The sequence below is a fragment of the Eptatretus burgeri genome, chromosome 18, assembly GCF_056783735.1.
Source record: "Eptatretus burgeri isolate ZD-2024b chromosome 18, Ebu_testis_v1, whole genome shotgun sequence".
Lineage (NCBI taxonomy): Eukaryota > Metazoa > Chordata > Myxini > Myxiniformes > Myxinidae > Eptatretus > Eptatretus burgeri.
This window is the reverse complement of record NC_140978.1, coordinates 21073373-21095679: the sequence shown is the minus strand read 5'-3', so window position 1 is coordinate 21095679 and position 22307 is coordinate 21073373. Positions and strand designations below refer to the sequence as shown.

Below are 22307 nucleotides of genomic sequence, written 5' to 3'. Positions count from 1 at the left end.
CTAACCCCTATACTGTCCTTGTACGGCTAACCTATCCTGTCACCTAGCCTACTCCCAACCCCTACGTTCCCTTCCCGGAGGGGAACAAGGGAGAGCTAGCGTCCTGTGTCGAGGCCCAACGAAGCCTCTGAATGGCCTCCCCAGACTTCAGCGATCTAACCCAAAGTGGGTCCAGCAGCCCACAACGAGAGCGAGGGGATGGATGGTGCGGAGGGGTACACTTCCTAATCTACCCTAACCATTAACCTGTTAAACTACCCCGGGGCTTCCAACAAGTGCCTCTCGCTTAAACTATTGGTTCTAACAACCCAGATTCCCGTCGCCTGTGTTGGTGTCCTCACAAGTTCGGGCCTCGCCCCGCAATTTTCTTTCCGTGCCCTCACACGGTCTCATGGAAGGGACGCGTGGCTCCCTTTGGCAGGCACGACCCTCTGCCGAATCTCCCGCTATGGCACCCCCGGGCACTACACTGCCTCCGAGCCTTCCAGCTCCCTAAACACCGGGGAGTGCCCCCCATGGCACCTCCCCTGAAACGCACACCTGGCAGGCTGGCTTCCCAGGCCCCTTTCCGAGGGTCACCCGTGCCCACAACACTGCCCACGCGGCTAACGGCGCCCCGGGCCCCCGCACCAAGCGGGCGCACCCATGCCCACTACGCTATCCCGGCCCCCCATGGGCCCTTGGCCTACCACGGCCGACTAGCCTGGTGCCCGGGCTACCCACTCAGCAATACTCACCTTTCGCAGCCACGCTCCCAGCCCGTCAACAGGGCTCCTGCACCCCTCCAAACGGGTTTCGAGCCTACACTCCCACCAACAGCAAAACGACCTCCATTTTTCAATTTTACTAACCCCCTAACTCACTCTACACTGACCCCGGGGTCCCTTGGGCGGGAGTCACTCCTCCCCCCAATCACTCATCGCACCATGCATTCCCCATTCGCTCCATTCACACAGACCCGCTGGCCTCACTCACTCATCATGTACTCACCTCACAACTCTTCAACACACACACCGCTGAACTCTGCCATCCTTCTATCTGCATCCCCTAACTAACTCGTGCTCCCACGTCGTCCCTTAAACTATAGCACGTTCCATTTAACCTACGTCGCTAAGCTACGTCCCCACTACACATCCAAAGTCTGTCTCTGTCTCCAAAATAATCCCATACTCCATTTTCCCAACCTAAATCTCGCTACAATCCCTCTAACTCATCCATTCCACGGACTCCATGAAGACTTACTCCTGCCCCATGAAGTCGGTCTAGCTAAGCTAACCCTTCCCCCTAACTAGTTTCCATCCTGTGCCCCGGGTAAGGGGGTCTTCCACCCCTTGCCCGGGAATCCTGTGCACCCGAAAGTGAGGCTTGCTTTTTTTTTTTTTTTTTTTTACATGCGCAGCACCAGCGCGGCAACTCACAGCTTACGCACTTTGCACCTGCCCGTGACGTCATGCAGCTGCACGTATACCTCGTCCCTCCTTGGACGGTACCATCCGGCAGGGATACCCCCTCCTGCTGGATTCCAACCCCACGTGCAGCCATGACGTCACCGTGCGCATAAAAAAAAACACAAGCCCCACATCTCGAGGGGTTCCCCACGCGAACACATGTGCTTTGCCCGTTGGAGCTTAACACACACACACACACACACACACACACACACACACACACACACACACACACACACACACACACACACACACACACACACACACACACACACACACACACACACGCCCGCGTGGAGAACCTGTCCGGTCCAAATTCGTTTACCTGCCTAAACTTTGTCCGTCGCGGGATCGGCAACATTCACCGCGCTCGTTTCCGGACCGGGACTTCACTCTCGCAAGCGAGCACGTGGGGGCCTCGTGCGTTGCACAGCACGGACCACGCGCTCGCTGCTGGGCGAACCTGGCACGGTCCCCGAAACAGCTACAGCCGCTACTCGGCTTTTGTCCCTCTGTCGCCGTTGTCGTGGCCATTCCACCCACGCACACCTGCGTGTTACGACGCTCACACTCCACTCCATTACATTCGCCCCGGGAGACGCGGCTGCATGTTCACACATGCTCACCGACATCTCCCTCACACACAGCGACCTTGCACACGCTGTCTCTCTCACACTCGGCCGCTCACTCACGCATGCCATTACCCTTGCACACGTGGCTCCACTCACTCGCGGCCTTTCACTCACTCGTGCCATTTCCCTCACACAAACCATACTACTCACACACGCGGGGGAACTCGCTCGCGGTGCCTCATCCACACACAGCGTGCTGGGAAGCACGCCCTTCTGCACACTTACCACCACACCACTCACACACGGGGTCGCTTTCACACACGGGGTCTTTGTCACCCACCCGGTCGCTCTCACACACGCCCTTGCACCCGCGCTATGCGTGCGTTGCAGCACGCATTTCGCCACACTCGTGAACACACACCTCGACACCACACACACCGGGACAACCACACTGGGGATTCGTGTCTCCACAAGGGTCTCCGGGGCCTCTATACCCCCCAATTTTCTTTCCGTGCACCCGTTCGCAGCACTCCTCCCCCCGAACTCGCTCGACACGACCGAACCCACCTGGTCGTGACTCGCTTCAAGGGGGCATACTCCCTCCCCTCGTTCCTGGAGGAGGCCATCCAACTGCTCGCACCGGGTCTCTACCCAGTCCGCGAGCTCACCCCCATTATCCTCCACTACCTCCGTGTGTGTGTGCGTCACTTACCCCGTCTTCATCGTGTAGTCTTCCCTCTATCGTTCCCATCTCCCGTGTCTCTGCCAACTCAGTCACCTCTTTACCCTTTACCTCCCTTGTCTCAACTATTATTTCTGTCTCTTCCCTTGTTATCTCCCTCGTGCACGTCTCTGTCACCCCAATTAGTTTTTCCCTCTCGGTCACCGTCACTCTTCTCGCCCAACACGTCCCCCGAATTATTTTCTCCTTACCAGACTCCACCGCGGGCCCGACAGCCGTTGCACTCCCTCTCAGCTCGTTCGCCCCCACACGTGGCGTCGCCATTTTAAGCTCCCTGGTCACTGCCTTCATGCCCGCCTGCAGGCTTCGGCCCATGTTCTGCATCTCACCCCGCAGCTCTTTCATTTCTTCCTTCATTTTGAGTGCGTTTGTTTCCATATTTTCGTTCATGCCTTTTATTTCGTTTGTGTTTGTATCCATTTTCGTTCTCATTTCCGCATTCATTTGTTGCGCATCCGCATTCATCTTTGCCAGCATGGTGAATAGCTGGGTCATGTCAGGTGCGTTTGGGTGAGCCGTTTCGGCAGGGATCGGGGAAGGGTTTTGCTGGAGAGGGGGAGGGGAGGTGTCATACACCGCGGCCGACGCCGCACCTATTTCGGGCTCTGGGTTCAGTTGCGGGAGTTCGTGTTCCTGCACAACCAACATTTCCTGCACGGGGTTTTCATCCTGGACCATGGATTCTACACATTCTAAATCCATTTCTAATACCTCCGGCTCCCGCTCGCCTTGAGACGCCATCTTATTTCTCGTAAAATTTTAATTTGAATCGCTCGTAATTTGGAGGGAATCGGGGGTCGCTCCTCTCACCCCTGGACCGATTCCCGTGAATTTAGCTGAAGACAGGAGAGCCCGTTTTCCCGCTCTCCGACACCAGTGCTGCGAGGAGGGGGATGGGTTTGTGTCCCACTCCTGACACCAGTGTTGCAGATTCGCGCCCGCCGGCGTGCGAGCGGCCACGTAACTCGAATCACGGCACGTCGCCCACCGGACGGACAATCCCGTCGTGACCCTCTCGGACTAACGCCGGGAACTAGTCACGGGTGGGCCTTTCGGCCTCACCACGATCGTGCCAATCGGCCCCCCGCGTGGGATAGGGTTGTTCGCCAAATTCGACCTACCTAAGTACCCACACGGAGGGTAGACCGGGCGATCGCACCTCGCCGCAGGTCGACTTCGGACACGGGCCACTTTAAGCGACCCGTTCCGTACTATCGGGATAACCGAGCGGTGTCATCGTCAACCTCGACGGTTCCGATTAATTATCGGGCGTATTTAGCCCACGACCAACCCTTTACAACAAGTAAGATGGAGATTCAATTAGAGAAAAGACGAAGCGAAACGGGAGAAACAGTTCAACATAAAGTACATTTATTCCGCGGCAAACGGAAAGCACACATATACAATTACCACAATTATGCACCAAAAGCAAATGTAACAAAAGAAGAAACAACAATTACGCACCAAAAGCAAATGTAAAAGAGAAACACAATGCAGATCTACTACCGACTACGCGAGCACACGGCAACACTTACACAGTTTTACTTCACAGACGGCGCCGACAACACATATACTCCAAAGCAAAAGAAAAAGGGGCCACCCTCAACGATAAGGGGGCAGACGGGCCTGGGGCCGAGACCGCGTCGAGCCTACCCGTCTGGTGATGAGCCGCAAAATGGCGGCGGTGCCCCGACTCCGCGGGCCTCGCTGGCACTGCCTGGAATGGGGTAGGAACGGGGTCCCCTTCTCACACTATCTCAGCGCGGGGGGAAACAGGGGGGGTTGTTGATGCTCGGGGGAAAGAGGATATCTGGCTGGCTTGGGTCCCGCGACGAGCGACGCCACTGCGACCTCGACCGCGTTCCCGGCCTCCCCTTTCCGCAGCTCCCCGACTCTGACACGAGCGCAGACCTCCACAAAGCTTCTTGGCTTCTCCAGCCTCTCCGGACCCCGACAGACACTCTCTCGACTGATTTCGCCGCCGCCACAACTCTCCAACTCTTTTTTCTTTTCAACTCTCCCAAATTCGCCCCGCGCTCGGCGCTTTATAGTCCGACAGGAGAAATCATATGCAGATTTTTGGATCAGGAACGGCTCGGGGGCGGAGCCACGCTCCCCCATTGGACGGAGGAAAATTGGGCGTGAATCATTCTTGATCCGTGAATCTGCATATAGCGATTATACTCCGACGTGCCTGGAGGCGGGGCCAAATCGCCCCACGCTTGCTGATAGGACGGAACAGAAGTGGGCGTGAATCATTCTTGATCCGATTTCTCGGAAAGGCTGGTGTTTTTGCACCCGCTGCTCGGTGCGCGCCCTGTACGAGTCCAGTATCGGTGCCCACAAGCGGCGCGGGAATGGCGGTGATGCGATGGTTGCGAGGGCGAGTTGTGACGGTAAAGGTCGTGGCTGTTGGCGTTGCTGTTGTTGTGAAGCGGCGTTGCGGTTGGTGGTTGGTGTGTGAAAGCGGTTGTGGAGAAGGTGGATGTTGTGATGGCGGTTCTGGAGAAGGTGGCTGTGGTTGTCGAGATGCGGTTGGTGGTGGTTGTGGTGGTAGTAATGGCGGTTGGTCCAAAATAAAGATAGTAAAAGAAAAACGGCTATCTAAAAGGGTCGCAGCCCGAATGAATGACATTTATTCCCTCTAAACAACGGGTTTGGGCTAACTACACATATACTTACAGAGATATCTCACCTACGGGACCTGAATGGTGGTTTGCGAATTTCGTCAACCACAACAATATATAGAGAGGGGTGATAACATAACCTCCTTCACCTTCGTTGGTGGAGATAATGAAACTGCTGTGAGTTATTGCGGTTGAGGACTACATTCTAGAACAATAAGTTGTTGAATTATCATTTCGGACACATGATGATTTAGATGAGTGATGGCAGAGACTGACACAAGCACTCAAACATTATATATATATATATATATATATATATATATATATATATATATATATATATATATATATATATATATATATATATATATATATATATACACACACACTGTACATCTGCATATATATATATATATATATATATATATATATATATATATATATATATATATATATATATATATATATATATATATATATACTGTATATCTACATATATATATATATACATATATATATATATATATATATATGTATATATATATATATATATATATATATATATATATATATGTATACTGTATATCTTCATTAAAAAAATATATATATATTAAAAAAAAAAAAAAAAAAAAAAAAAAAAAAAAAATATATATATATATATATATATATATATATATATATATATATATATATATATATATATATATATATATATATATACATACATACTAACCTGCCAATCGCATCATGTGTCTTCTGGTTGAATAGTTTGCATTAGCTGGAACAATCATCTGGGTGGCAGACGGATGGTTGTTCTTTGCAGATTATGCGGTTTTACCATGTGAGACATAATCCGCGGCGATGCTCACCATAACAGTCTGGAGGTGCGTCTGATGTATAAACGATGAATGTGGTCATCATTGGTTGGATATTTCAGTATGTTGTCCTCATTTGGGCCAACAACCCTGAAATCCAGATGGGCAGCTCCATTTGATGGTTAACTGATGGCGACCAGGTAATCTTTGTCTGTTTGACAGTCATGGGCCAAGGCCTCTGGATTGGAGGTGACGCTTTGGTGTGGGACTATGTCCAATGTAGATCGGGGAAGTGCTCATCACACTTCACACGTTTTGACATGTGTGTAATTATATATATATATATATATATATATATATATATATATATATATATATATATATATATATATATATATATATATATATATATATATATATACATACATGCACATGTGCATGTAGCTTCTTGCAATTTTTGATGAACGTTTTATTTCGTGCATCCAATGAGGACATTTTAATATTCGTTTTCTTGTAACTCGACACAAACACCATCCCACGTGACTGGTATACATTGGAACCCTCCAAACCAACTCAATTGCTGTCATAAGAGTATGGTTCAGCCCAGGTGTATTGCTGTTATCACAATGGTCTATCATGGATGCAATGAGTACATTTTGCATTATCAGCTCACTCTTTAGTTGTGGGTTTGATTTTCAACACAGTGTGAGGGCCACACCACATGGGTCTACACTTCCTCGAGCTCCCCCACTGATCCTCCCTGCCATGTTTGGCGCACCACGTGGTGCCCGAAATAGTGACGCCTGATTTAGCGCGCACGCGGGGCCTCGTATTAAGGGTCGGACGCATCACCTCGTGCTCCTCTCGCGTGGTGCACACCGCCTAGTCGGCCAACGCACTCCACGCAGTCAGCCAGGTACGCTTTGTATATGTATGTACTGTGACTATATTTATATCCATATATATATAATTATTATTTATTTCAAAATAAATAATGATAATTATATAAAGTTATATTTGAAATTATATTATAAATCATTAATATAATATATAAATATATATGTTATGTAATGCAAGGTCATATCGATAATAGATATATCATAAATTCATAACATTATTATTAACGCAACGTATGACGTCACATTGCTTTAAATAATGCATATAACCAGTAATTAACGTGTGTGACGAAAGTATGTTGCAACATAATTAACGTGTTGTGCTAGTTGCTACGTCATACGTGATAATGACGTTTACGATCGTGCTTGACTACTGCGTAACGAGCAGTTTTCGAAGAAAAGGGATTCATCTGAGCCTGAAAGAGCTCGATTTATACTCCTTACCACCTTCAAATAATTTTGCAAAATAAAGCAATGCGTCTTCGTCCTTTTGTCTGGGAGAAAAGTTATCCCGAAGCATGTCTTCATACTATCTGGTTAGTCCAACACAAACAATTCTCCAGCATTCCAGGCAGCAGTGTGAAGTGTTCTAAATCAGACCCTGGAATGAAATCTTGGGACAGATGGCAATGCCAATCAAATGGGTCGCCTCCCCCTTTCCCACTTGTCGTCTTTCTGCAATAAACATCCATCTTTTATTTTACCTTATATACTCTGGACACAGTAAAACTGATTCATTAATTACTTACTCACGCTTCTCCTTAACCCGTGTGACCTTATGATCATGTCTCGATATACTTTTCTTTCATTCTTTTTTCAAACCATCGATCGTTCAAGCCATTCTCACCTCATAATCCCGATTTAAATTCCTCTTCATATTTTGATATGTTTTGAAAACACAAAGCTGAAAGTTTTAAAATCAGTTGTCTAATAATAGAAAGTTGTGTGACCTGCTTGGTTTGTGTGGCATTTGCCTTGAGATTGTACGACCCCTGGTTGGGATCCCAAGTCCCGCCCAAATGAGCATTGCATTTCATGTAACACGTGATCCAAGGGCACAGACCCATCCATTGGGACCGTACTCTGGGCAGAGTGTTGGTGATGTCTAAGCAGTCTCCTTGGCTATTGGGCACAATCCTGGATGGGTCGCCACTCCGACACAGGGCACCAGCAAGCTGGCACTCATTTTGCCGACCTCGGAAGGATGACAGGCTGAGTCAACCCCACCTGGTATTAATTCAACAGCCAAGCAGGATTTTAATTCAGGACCTGAGGATCCCAAGCCCACCACCCTAACCTTTAGGTCAACACCAGGCATAGACCCGGTTGCATAAAATTCCCTCATCCTTCAGGAAAGATTTTCCTTAAGGTATGCTGCGCTTCTTTATCGAAGGATTTTCTTGCTGGTGCATAAACAACGCTTAGGATATCCTCAAGTAAGGATTTAGGGTTGAGAAATCCTTAGAAGCCGTTGCTATGCGAGGAAACAAATTCGATTAGAGAGAGAGAGGAAGAGGTGTCCGAAAGCAAGATGGCGGCGAAGCGCTTTGCAAACTGGCTTCAGAAAGAGAGAGAGAAGCACGAGTGAAGGTTTTTCTCAAGCACAAGAGACACAATACATTGTATAGTTGTATGGCGTGTATTGATGAAGTACTTTTATGTTTAATGACAACACTATAACTATAAATAGTATATAATTGTTCGGAATCCCTCAATTTGGGTAAGACTCAAGTCGACAGGGTAAACCGGGACTCCCCTGAGTCGAACGAGGCCCAACATGTCTCTCTACGACATAGGATTGACGAGTTAGGGACCGAGTAACATGCCGCATTCAATCTATTTATTACGTACGCAGTGTCGCAGTTGACCTTTTTTTTCTTCCTGGGGTCACCATCGTTATCAATTTAATTGGTATCCAAATAACCTGAACACGAAGTAATAAATGTTTTCACCATGAAAGTACTGCACCACTACACTAGCAGCATGCACAAACAACTCATTCAGCTGTACCTGCAGTACCTGCACCACAGCACACCTTTACATCGGCCTGGATATCACGTGTTAAATACCATGGGATTGTCAGTTTAATGGAGTTTATAAATAAATTATTTGAAACATATTGTTGTGGAAATAGCTCCTGGACGATAAAAGATCCTTCGTATAATTCCAGCTATTCCTTAGTACGTGCATTTGATGAGGGTAACATTATGACAGATTTCAAGTGGGTCGAGGTAGTCTCTACAAACACGTTCGCGATGTCTTGGGTGGTGATAATTGTCCTCTTCTCCTCATGACCAGTTTCCATGAAGAGCTCCATTTGGAAACTCAAAGGTTAGAATTTAAGGATTGGGGGAGGGGGTGGGGGGACTCCGTTGAGTTTCAGAAAGGTTTTAAGGAAAAACTTAAGGAATATTCAAATATGTAACGATCCTCAAATTAAGGATGTCCTTGAAAGGGGAAACTTAAAATATTTAAGTGAATCCTCAAATCTTTCCTTATGAATGCTTTATGCAACCAGATTACAGACTTTGTAGAAATAGTTTCGATTAAGTCTTTTGCTTTCACCACAATTTATACACTTTCCTGCAATAGGATCGGCTTGTTCGGTGCGCTCTTCTGAGCACAGAGCTCGCAACGCTGGGATCTCATAATGCTGGGATCCCCAGGTTCAAATTCCATGCCCTTTGTTTCCTAATGCTCTTGTAATTCAGGTAAAGTATACTCCGATGCCTCCTAAGTTCCTTGTCCTGCATAGGATGCAAGGTCCTCCGTGAGGCTTAGATCGGTGTTTAAAAAATACACACAGGTGCACTTGGTACGGGAAAGAATGGGAAACAGCATTTTGGACATCAGATGGGTAATGTTGAGAATAAAAGGTGCCATTGTATTGTGATCAGAGGATGGCCCTCCACCTTTCCCATGGAAAGGGCATTCATTGTATGAACAGGGAAATGCGGTGTTTTTATGATTATGGACACCAAGGAATTTGAGACTGTTGAAAAATTACCCCAGTGTACACCGTTGGGCCCTTTCATGATATTTAATTTTGGGTCTAAAGACTCCTGGGTGCGATCATGTCGGTTGAAAGGCGTTGAAAGACACTGTCTATCTCGACAAGGGAGGGTTGTAATTACAAATGTCCTTAAGGGGTCCCTATTATCTTGTCCTCTCACTGACTATTATGCATCAAATCCCAACAGCGCAGTGACTGGGCATTATGAACGTCTGTTGGCGCAAAGACCCACCAGGTTGGGCTTAAAACAAAAGAACCGATTGATTCTGGTATGGTAAGGATAACGATGTTGATTATTATTGGCTGTATTACTTTGATTACGATGTTTGCATTAACATGGATATTTCAATGACTGTTTACACAGTAACATTTTGGTGAAATCAGAGCCAGGAAAATGGGGAAGGAGAAGATTCACATCAACGTCGTCGTAATCGGCCACGTGGATTCTGGGAAGTCTACAACTACTGGACACCTGATCTACAAATGTGGTGGAATTGACAAGCGAATAATCGAAAAATTTGAGAAGGAGGCTGCAGAGGTCAGAAAGGCTGTTGTGGATGAAAAGCCCCCACAATATTACTTTTTCTTCATTTACTGAACTTCGTTGTTGCTTATCTTTACTCGTAGGCCTTCCTTCCAGTGTCTTCTCTCCTTTGGTAGAACATATACAGAATCGGAATGTTTAGGATCCATTTATGCATTGACGTTATGCAAAATGGCTGATATCGTGCATTCCCCTTCTCTCTGAACCTCTTTTCTTCCTTCTTTCCTGTTTTCTTCCTCTTTATCCTCCTTTGAGTGATTATCCTCAATGCCACTCTGCAGTATAACAGACCCTGGGCTGTTTGCCGCAGAGTGACATTGAGAATAAGCTCTCAAGGTGTATAAAATACTCCAATGGCTCAGCATCTCAAACAGCCTCTGACAGTCTAACCTTGAATTGGCATTCTTGTGGCGTGGTAGTTTTTCACTAATGGGTGTGGAGGTGAAAAGTGAATCACTGGCACCTTAAAACCAGTTGCTTTGGGTAGGTGGGGCTTGTTAGCCTTGGAAGGTATCTTATCGAAGAGGAGGAAGCTGTGAATCCAAATCCACCACTGCCTTGCGGATCAAATTTTGAAACCAGAGGTTAAGGGCTTAACAGGATAATGGTAGCAATCCTCCTTTAAGGAGGTGGCTTTTGCATTTGTTAAACCATAGGCGACCCTTGAGCAAGGTGTACTACCCCCATTTTACCTCCCAATCAGGGTTACTAGTGGGGCAACTTAGCTAAATATAGCATAACAACTGTGCATTTTGTGAGGAAAGCAACAGATTTGGCACACTAGTAGCCTATCATATTATGAACAGATTTGGATATTGGGGCATCTCAAATTCAGCCGCTGATGGCTGTGGCAGCCATTTTCCACTGCCATCAAAAATTTTAAGATGGCCCAATATCCAAATCTGTTCATAATATGATAGGCTACTAGTGTGCCAAATTTGGTGCTTTCCTCACAAAATGCACTATTGTTATGCTAAGTTGCCCCACTATTCCTGAAGCCACGGGAGCGAGTGGTGGATGGCCATACAGGTGGCTGGCACATATCTCCAGTAATGGCTGAAAGGCATTGATGCAAGCAGGGGATTCTCTTATGGAGAACAATGGTTATGTTCACCCTTCTAGTATAGACACTGCCTGGAAGAAGGCAATGGCAAACCATTTCTGTACATGCCAAGAAAACAATCAGGATCAAAATTCCAAGAGATAAAGCAGTGGTACTGGATGATGAGCACCTTCCCCTCAAGTTTGAAAGCACCCAAATGGCCACTGGGGAAGAGCAAAGTGTTTTGATGAGCTCGACTGGCCATAAGGATGGCACTGGATCAAACTCGCAAGGAAATCCAGTTGCTGAGTTCACCAGAACTTATCGAACTCTAGCTTCTCAAACGTTCACAAAATTGGAACATGGAATGTATGATCAATGGATCAGGGAAAGTAAGAGGTAATAAAGAGAGAGATGGAGAGGACAATAACTGAAATTTTGGGGATTAATGAACTTATATGGATTGGTTTTGGGCAGTTATCTGATGATTATGGCAGTGTTCATTCTACCTGATGATGGTAGTGTTCATTTATGGCTACAAAATCTGCAAAAGAAAATGGAGTGGGAGTGATTTGCAATAATAATATGGCAGTGTCAGTACTGAGATACAGCCCAATCAATGATAGGTTAATATCGGTGAAGATGGAAGGATATACAGTGAGCATCACCATCATTCAGATATTTGCTTCAACTTCTGTAGCAGATGAAGGAAATGTGGAGAAGTTTTATGGAAAGGTGTAGGAACTGGTAGAATATATACCTCAAGGAGATGTTTTAATTATTATGAGAGACTAAAATGCAAGAATTGGAGAAGCAGGAGCACCAGGGATTGCAAGAGAGAGAGAGAGAGAGAGAGAGAGAGAGAGAGAGAGAGAGAGAGAGAGAGAGAGAGAGAGAGAGAGAGAGAGAGAGAGAGAGAGAGAGAGAGAGAGAGAGAGAGAGAGAGAGAGAGAGAGAGAGAGAGAGAGAGAGAGAGAGAGAGAGAGAGAGAGAGAGAGAGAGAGAGAGAGAGAGAGAGAGAGAGAGAGAGAGAGAGAGAGAGAGAGAGAGAGAGAGAGAGAGAGAGAGAGAGAGAGAGAGAGAGAGAGAGAGAGAGAGAGAGAGAGAGAGAGAGAGAGAGAGAGAGAGAGAGAGAGAGAGAGAGAGAGAGAGAGAGAGAGAGAGAGAGAGAGAGAGAGAGAGAGAGAGAGAGAGAGAGAGAGAGAGAGAGAGAGAGAGAGAGAGAGAGAGAGAGAGAGAGAGAGAGAGAGAGAGAGAGAGAGAGAGAGAGAGAGAGAGAGAGAGAGAGAGAGAGAGAGAGAGAGAGAGAGAGAGAGAGAGAGAGAGAGAGAGAGAGAGAGAGAGAGAGAGAGAGAGAGAGAGAGAGAGAGAGAGAGAGAGAGAGAGAGAGAGAGAGAGAGAGAGAGAGAGAGAGAGAGAGAGAGAGAGAGAGAGAGAGAGAGAGAGAGAGAGAGAGAGAGAGAGAGAGAGAGAGAGAGAGAGAGAGAGAGAGAGAGAGAGAGAGAGAGAGAGAGAGAGAGAGAGAGAGAGAGAGAGAGAGAGAGAGAGAGAGAGAGAGAGAGAGAGAGAGAGAGAGAGAGAGAGAGAGAGAGAGAGAGAGAGAGAGAGAGAGAGAGAGAGAGAGAGAGAGAGAGAGAGAGAGAGAGAGAGAGAGAGAGAGAGAGAGAGAGAGAGAGAGAGAGAGAGAGAGAGAGAGAGAGAGAGAGAGAGAGAGAGAGAGATAGAGATACAGCACGAACACTCAGCCAAGTTGCATGGTAACAATTGAAAATGCCACATATGAGGAAGAGAGAGTTTGGATGAGCGGTTAAAGTTTGTCCATGTTGTCTGAGATAGAGGGAGATGAAGATGGAGTTGTCACTGTAAGGGGAACGGTAACTTGTCTTCCGATTCATGTTCTTATTTGTATTCAAAATATAACATTTGATTGAAATAAGTTGTTCCTCGATCATCTATACAATAAGACAGAAACGCCAAATTTTGATGCCAATTTGCGGTGCCAAATCGCATCATAGCCTCCAGACAATTGGCAGGTATTTATTTTACGATCTGGAAGGGGGCTTAATTTAATTTTTATGGTGAACTGATAGCAGGAAAACATGCGTTAATTCCAAGGATACCGCTTATACCATCAGACAGTGACCTGCTGTTCCAGCTCCGCCGACTACAATTTCCCATACGATCTTGCTTTGCCATGACAATAAACAAAGCACAAGGACAGCCATTCAAAATCATTGGGCTAGATCTACGTACACTGTTTTCTCCCATGGGATGTTTTATGTTGCGGCATCAAGAGTTGGATCAAGATGCAGGCTGCATGTCCATGCCCCAGACAACAAAACGAGGAATGTTGTTTTTGAAAATGTGCTCCAGTAGATGACTGAAGAGACCCTCTCATAACAAAATTGACTCCACTGAATACGTGAGTCACCCACATCAAACACATACTTTCATTTCAGTGGCAATGCCCGTCTCCGACGGGTACCCTGCTAGTAAACTGATGATCAGAGACTGATAAAACAGATGGACAGACAGAAGGATGGACCGACCTGAACCAATTGTTTAAACCTGCTTTTTGCTTCACGCACATGGGGTAACAATATCAGTCAAGTTAAAAAAAAAATGTTTTGCAGAGCTGGACTTAGTTGACAGAAAACCAGATGAATAGTGGCTAGACGTTGAAGATATTGCAAAAGAAAAGGCCAAAACCAAAATTCAAAAATCAATCTGAAAGAAGAAGGCTAAAGGCTGTCGGAAGAGGCAATAAATATTTCAGACAAAAGAATAGAGGTGAAAATCAAAGGTTCACCAAGAGAGGACGTTAAGCTGCCAAATGTCGACTTCCAATGACAGGCAAGGAGAGAAAAAAGGTGGTACAGGGCATTCACAAAAGACCCAGACAACTTTGGTTGTTAATATATTTAGAACCATAGATGCTACAATGGCACCCTTTAGTTTATATGATACAGAAACACATAAAGTTTTGTACAAACCCTCACTACACTTCAATATGAGCTCCTTTTGTCCTGCACAGGACATCAAGGTGGTACACGAGTTCTTCCTATGTTCGACTCAGCATGTTTGTGTCCACCAGTGCACAGGCAGCTGTGATCCGAGAACGAAGATCCTGCAGGTTTGCCACTTTGGTGTTGCAGACGTCTTTGACAAATCCCCACAGAAAAAAAGTCAAGGGGGAATATGTCCAGTGATCATGGGGGCCAGGTGGTTGGTCCATCCTGGCCAATCCAGCAACCTGGATATTTTTCATTCAGATTGGCTCGAATGACTAAGGCCCATAGAGGGGAGCACCATCCTGTTGAAAAATAATATTGCGTTGCAAGACTTCAATCTGTGGGAAGGCGAATCCATTCAACATGTTCATGTAAATTGTTGAGGTCACTGTATCTTCCACAAAGAAAAACGGACCCACCAAGCATCATGGAAAAGGCCACACCACACATTGACCTTTGGACTGTCACGTATGTGTTCAATGACCACATGGGGGTTTTCAGAGCCCCAGATCTTCACATTGTGCTGGTTTATCTTTCCCGAAACATGAAAGCAAGCTTCGTCTGTGAACATGGCCTTTTTCAGGTAATCTTCGTCATCCTCTATGGGACTGAGTATTTCCAAGGCAAACACCTTTCATTTGGTCCGTCATTTGGTTTGAAGTCCTGCACAATCTGCACCTTACAGACATAAAGCTTCAGTCTTTAATGCAAAATCATGTGTACAGTGGTGGTTGGTCATCCCAGTTCTCTGGATATATATCAAATTGATTTTCTGGGACTTTGTTGAAATGATTCACACACTCGTTCAACGTCTGCTGCACTTGTGCACTTGTGAATTGTACGCTTCTCTTTCTGACAACTTCCAGTCTCCTTAAACCTTCTGCACCATTCTCATACTCTTCCACGATGGCGGATTCCTTCCATACCTTGTTCGGAAATTATGCTGAACTTGCGTGTCAGATCTTGTCGCGATGAACTATTCAACGCACTGAGCTTTCTCCTGTGGAGTCACCATTTTCTTTTACATTAAACTACCAGAACTGAAAATAAAGAAAACTTTACGAGTTTCTGTATCATATGAAATAAAGAGTATCATTGTATCATTTGTAGTACTGTATATATCAGCAACCAAGGTTGTCAAGGTCTTTTTTGAACAACCTGTATTTTAACGAGGCATGCATAGAAATCAAAAGTGACAAGAGTGGGGAAAACAAGAGATCTTTTGAAAAAAGAACAGAGAAATCACAGGAAAGTTTAGGTCAAGGATTGGGCTCTTTAAGAAGAGTAGAACAGGAGAGCTACTGAATAATAATAATAACAATAATAATGATTAATAATGAGTTTATTGTTGTACATATGCAATGTGCATACAATGAGAGGTACTTTTGACAGTGCATGCTTAAAAATTACATTGATTAAGAAATAGATTCACACAAGCCGGTAGGCGGACATGGGTAGTCGACTACCCAATAGAACCTGACGCGATGGGCCTGTTCGATGGGGAATGACCTGAGGATTAAGCACAAGAAAATTCATGATTCTAGCTTCAAGGATTAATGCTGCAGATTGTTTTTTCGTTAAAATACCCCCACATTTAGAGGTTTTTCGGCCGTTGCTAGGCAACGGAGGGGTCCATAGCAACGGTTCTTTCTCACACATAACTAGGACATACCATGAACCGACCATACCAGTTTCATGTATATCTGACTCATAGTCTCTGAGATATAACGAACTTCGTTTTTTTATTGTTTTCGACCAGGGTTCATTCAAAGTCTATCTTCGCCGACAGTTTTCATAGGATCCGGCTGGAAATTTTTGACAATATGGCTGAATGTACTGCTCACAGTCGGTCGTGGCCCGATTTTTGATTTTCGAAAAAATAAATTTTTTATGATTTAAATTTTTTTTCAAAGTCCCGTTGCTAGGCAACCAAAGGGGCGTTAGCAACCAGTACCTACGCTGAACAACGAGGTCATAAACTGGTCCTACCACCAAAATTTCATCAAAATCGAACAACTGCAAGGGGTTCAAAAACCCCCGACAAACACACACACAGACAGACCAACACCACGACCAACAAATAAGGGTAGATCAATAGATAAAAAAAATTTTTAATCGAAAAAATGTTTTTTTTCGAAAAAAAAAATTTTTAGACTGGATCGACAACCCAATAGATAGATTCACTGTGAATAGAGAGCCCTGAACAAAATTTTGGTGTTCAAATGAAATGAATGTCATGGTTAAAAATATCCAAAACCATTCTTTAGATGCTCACAAAACTTTAGACACAGATTCATTAAAGGTGCGGATTGCAGTTGGGTGAAAGCTGTGGTGCAAGCAGTTACAGTTAGTTGGTCTTGATGGAACGATGTTTACCCAAATGGAGAAATTCAAAAATGTAGTGCGCTGGGTGGAACACATTTAGGATGACAGCTTTCGCTCTTTTCGCTACTCAACTAGAGTACAGGCTCTCAATGGAAGGCAGATCACACCCAATAATTTTACAAGCAGTTTTTACTATCCTGTTGAATTGGGATCAGTCGTCCCACGCTGAGCTGCCGTACCAACCGGTGAAAGACGATGTCAGGACACTCTCTATTACAGCTTGATTGAACTTGATCAACACATAATGGCGGACACAAACTTTTCAACCTTCTAAGAAAGAGCAACCATTGTTGAGTCTTTTTCACAAAGTGATTAGTGTTCATCTCCCACTTAAGGTCATTGGAAATCTGTATCCCTAAAAATTTAAAAGAATTGACGAACTCAACTTCAGCATTGTGAATAATAAGCAAGGGTTGAGTGGGAGTTTGGTTTTTCCAGAAGCCACCAATAATTTCCTTTGTCTTCACGACTTTGAGTTCGAGATTGTTTAAGGAACACCATTCCACAAGTTTTTCCATTTGATTACGGTAATCACTTTCATCACTATTAAAAATCAGGCCAGCAACAGTCATGTCGTCTGCAAATTTCACCACCAGTGAGCTATCAGATGAAGTGACACAATCATGAGTGAACAATGAATATATAATAACATTGGGGATAAAACACAGCCCTGAGGTTCAGGGTGATCACCTGAGAAATTGAGCAAAGCAATTTTTTCGAAAATTGAACTATCAAGACCAAGTGCATTGAGTTTAAAATTAAACTTATGAGATGAAATCGTATTAAAAGCAGAATGAAAATCTAAGAAAAGTAATTTGGCATAGGTAGGCATACTTTTGAGCTCACGTGGAATGTAGTTCCTGGGAGATTATGGGATGGCACGTCGTCCGTCTGTCTATCCGTTAACAAATGCTTTCAACTTCTTTTCTGTAACTACACATACGATTTCGATGAAACTTTACCACATCCTTCATCACCCATGATGTACCAAAGTTTGTTCATGACATTAGCAAAAATCGGGCTCGATGGAGGTAAAAGGAGAGGAGGGGGGCAGGGTGGCAGTTACCCCCCAAAATAGGAATTTGCTTTCTTCTCAGAAACTACACAAACATTTCCAATGAAACTTCACCGCAACCTTCATCACCCGTGATGTACCAAAGTTTGTTCATGACATTAGAAAAATCGGGCTCAATGGAGGTATAAGGGGGATGCCCCCCAAAAGAGGTATTTGCTTTCTTCTCAGAAACTACACACACACACACACACACACACACACACACACACACACACACACACACACACACACACACACACACACACACACACACACACACACACACACAATTCCAATGAAACTTGACCACCGCCTTCATCACCCGTGTTGAACTAAAATTTGTTCACGGCATTAAAAAAAGAACAAGTCTGAAGACGACAATGGTTCACGAGCGGTATTTGATGATGTTGATTGTTTCACAAGTCAAGGATGAGACAACGTGATAATTCTTGACCAAGTTATAAAAATGATCAACATGATGTTGTACGAGTGACAGGTTATTAGCTGCAAAATATCAAAAACCCGGTTTCGTTCAACAACTTTAAAAATTTGACCTTTGCATAACCTTTAAAGGTCACAAAACAATGTTGTGGACATTAAAATAAGGAAACAGGATACGTGCTATAGCTTTATATTGGAGTTAGTTCGTCAAAGAAGGTCGAAAACCTGGTTCGATTCCCACAACTTTGAAAATTTGACCTTTGTGAACTTTAAAGGTCAAAGGTCAAGGATTATGACCTTTGGTTCAAAACTTCCTCTGGAACATTCCAGGAACAATATAACGTCATATAGGCTATATGGCATTTCACACTCCTCGGATTATTATCCATACTTTGATGAAATCAGAGTAAAAACAAACTTGAAGGGGGCGCCACGGGCAAGGTGTTCGAGATAGAGCAAAATGGTTTCAAGACTTTAGGTGGGGAATGACCTCAAATTATGCATAAAAAATATTGTCATCCTCACTCTCAAAGTTTTGGCGGTGGTATGATTTTTATGTCAAAATTCGCAATTTTCTAAGTTTGTGACCTTGACCTTGGGACGAAAATGAAAAATCGAGCTCCGTGGGGCTATGCAGGTGCCATTGGGCTAACTAAATACCAACACCCCTGCCAGATTCGACAAACCCCCTCGGAGAAGATGTAACTTGAAATCGGCTACCCCCTAAAAACACATGTTTTGTTTGCCCATAATGGATGCAGCATGCCCATTCTCAGGAAAACACAACTAGATAATGATATAAACCTCCCACCCAAATTTTATCAGGATCGGATCTAAACCAACGGAGCTATGCTCAGAACAGACAGACAGACAGACAGACAGACACACAGACACACAGACACACACCCATAACGAATATAGTGGTCACTTACTGACTCGTGAACCAATTGGGGGCTAAGGGATTCTACATGGGGGATGCCCCCCAAAAGAGGTGTTTGCTTTCTTCTCAGAAACTACAAACACAATTTCGATGAAACATGATCACAACCTTTTTCACCCATGATGAACAAAAGTTTGTTCATGGCATTAAAAAAAGAATCCATCGGTATTTACTTTTTTCTCCATTACATATTTTGTGGGTCATCCATGCTTATGAGTGGTTCCCTGGTTATCTTATCCAGCAGCTACCAGTTGAGCACCCAGGGTTATTGCCCCAATGTTATCTATATGGTTTCACATGTGATGGAGAGTGAGTGAAACAGCATCATCAACTGAATGATTACAGTGATCGGCAAACTGATAAGGGTCATGCGAAGCAGGAAGAACAGATTTCAGGTCATGCAAATCTAGACCTTTGATTTCATAATGATTTCAAAACTAGATAATATTTCATAATGATGGATGCGAGCATGACTCATCTGTAATCATTTTGACAACTCACTGGGGAATGGTTTGGCACAGGGATAATTATGGAGTTTTTCAAAACATGGGGAATTTTACAAAGCTGAATTGACCAGTTGAAAAGTAAAGTTAGAATGGGTGACAGTTCATCAGCACAAGACCGCAGCAGGCTGGGGCTGATACCCTCAGGACCATCAGGACCAGTCGTTTTCCTGAACTTCAAGTTCATCAGAATGCATGCCGAGTGTCATTTCTGGAGATCATAAAAGCTTGAGGAGACGCTTCATCTGTGGTTGGTGCTGCACTCATCAGATGATCGAATCTTCTGTAAGAATGATTCAGTTTGTCGGGCAATGTGTTGTCGTCGTTCATTTAAGATTTCAACTTTGGCTTGTAACCAGTGATTGGGTGGAAACCCCGCCAGAGTTCGTTCACATTTGCACTCATGATGTCCTCCAGTTTTTTCCCGGTAGTCACACTTGGCATCTTTGATTGCCTTGCATAACTCGCACATGGCTTTCTTCTATTCCACATCACTTCCTGAACTAAATGTGTCTTCCTTGGCACAGAGTTTGCTGCGAATTGATTTATCGAACCAGGGTTTTTCGTCAGAATATATAGTCAATGTTTTTGTTGGGATGCAAATTTCCTGGCAGAATTTGATGTAGTCCAAGATGACATAAGAGTGATTCGGTTCACTTTTTAGCAATGGTGCAGGGGTGCAGTATATGTCTTGATGTACCTGCAAAATAATAGATGAAATGAAATGAAGCAAGAAAAGACCTGACAGCATAAATACAGGTGAAAGAAAGATGGCCTTGGGGCACTTCAGCCTTGACAGGAAGAGGTGATGAAAGGATTCCGTTGAGTGCCACACATTGGCTACGATAGTAGAGGAAGTCAGTGTGCCATGTTGGAGTTGGCCTTGGATGCCATAGGCAGAGAGTTTGGAGAGCAAGGCAGGATGCCAGACGGTATCACGAGATAGCACGAGATATGTCCAGAGAGGCCCTGATCTCATGTCTGACATTGAGGGCTTCCATATATTGTATGGTGAGTAGAAGAAGCATGTCCAAGGTAGAGTGACCTGGTGTGAAATCAAATTGATGATCTGAGATGAAGTTGGAGAAAAGTAAAGATTTAATATCATCTGCGAGGATGGATTCCATGACGTTGTTGATGATTGGAATTAAGCTGAAAGGTCTGTCTTTAAGGGGATCAGTTGCACTTTTTTACGTGATGGAGTGATGGTGGAGTTTCAAGCAGATGGAAGATGACCTAGCACAAATGACAGGGTGAAAAGGGCAGAGAGAGGATGTGAAAGAGCATCAGAGCAGGTTTTTAGGACACTTGAGCTGATGCCTTCCGGTCCAGTGGCAGAGTAAATAAATACATTAATTCATATGTCTTTAAACCTTCATTAGTCCCTGACCGGTTTCACCGGAGGGAACTATAGGTTTGCTTTCTGTCTGTCTATCTGTCTGCCCATCCCACCTGTGGTTTTAAAGACTTTTTTTTTCCCCATACCCCTTCACATATTCAACTGACACTTGGTGCACAGCTTTATGATAAATTACAGAACAAGTTCGAGTTTCAGGGTGTTTTGTCAATTTTTCACAGATTTATGCTTTATGCTGTTATTTATGCTAACAAGAGCAATTTATGCTCTTGTTGGACTTATAAAACATCACAATAATACAACTCATCTTCATAATATTTCGAAGAACCTCCAGTTTTGCAGTACTTGGATTTGTTCAAAAGTGGGGTACAAGTAATAGGAGCCGTTAAGTGCAGCCTCTGGGAAGTGAGCATGGTATGTGAGCGGGTGTGCAGTTTTGGGGTGAAGAGGAGGCGCATATATAGCTATGTACGATGCTGATTGACGTGCTGCATTCTATGGTGATCAATAAAGTCTCCATCTCCTAAACTGTGACTCAACGTCATCTTATTACAATGTTTTACGGTGGTGAATAAGACTGCTACAGTATTGCTAAAATAAGTATCGCTAAACTTGTGGAGTTGTAAAACGATCTTTAAAATCATTATTTTGTTGAAATTGAAGTACTGTATATAATTTAACACTGAATGCGGTATCGTGTTCTATGAACTCTCTAGTTGTTTGTTTTTTCTTCCAATTTAACTCCTCCTTTCTCCAGTGAACAAACAAGTTTGAGTGGATGGTGCAGAGGTAGTGCACTTGCCTTTGGGCTGTCTAATCTGAGTTTGATTCCCATAGAACTAAAAACTGTCAGATTGGTGCTTGTCCTTTGGATGTACTTTAAGCTAGGTGTCCCATCTGCTAGCATTATGTGGTGG

The 22307-nt window shown here is 44.5% G+C and overlaps 2 protein-coding genes across 2 annotated transcripts in view; one reads left to right on the top strand and one right to left on the bottom strand.

The window, feature by feature from the left end:
• LOC147008703 (uncharacterized) overlaps positions 1–22307 on the bottom strand; it is a 71275-nt gene that overhangs the window by 44480 nt on the left and 4488 nt on the right. The window lies entirely within an intron of this gene.
• LOC147008702 (elongation factor 1-alpha 2) overlaps positions 6971–22307 on the top strand; it is a 64046-nt gene continuing 48709 nt past the window's right edge. The window contains exons 1-2 of the mRNA XM_085864272.1: positions 6971–7120; positions 10478–10651. Of these exons, the coding sequence (XP_085720398.1) occupies positions 10508–10651 (144 nt within the window). The 5' untranslated portion in view covers positions 6971–7120; positions 10478–10507. The remainder of the gene's footprint in view (positions 7121–10477; positions 10652–22307) is intronic.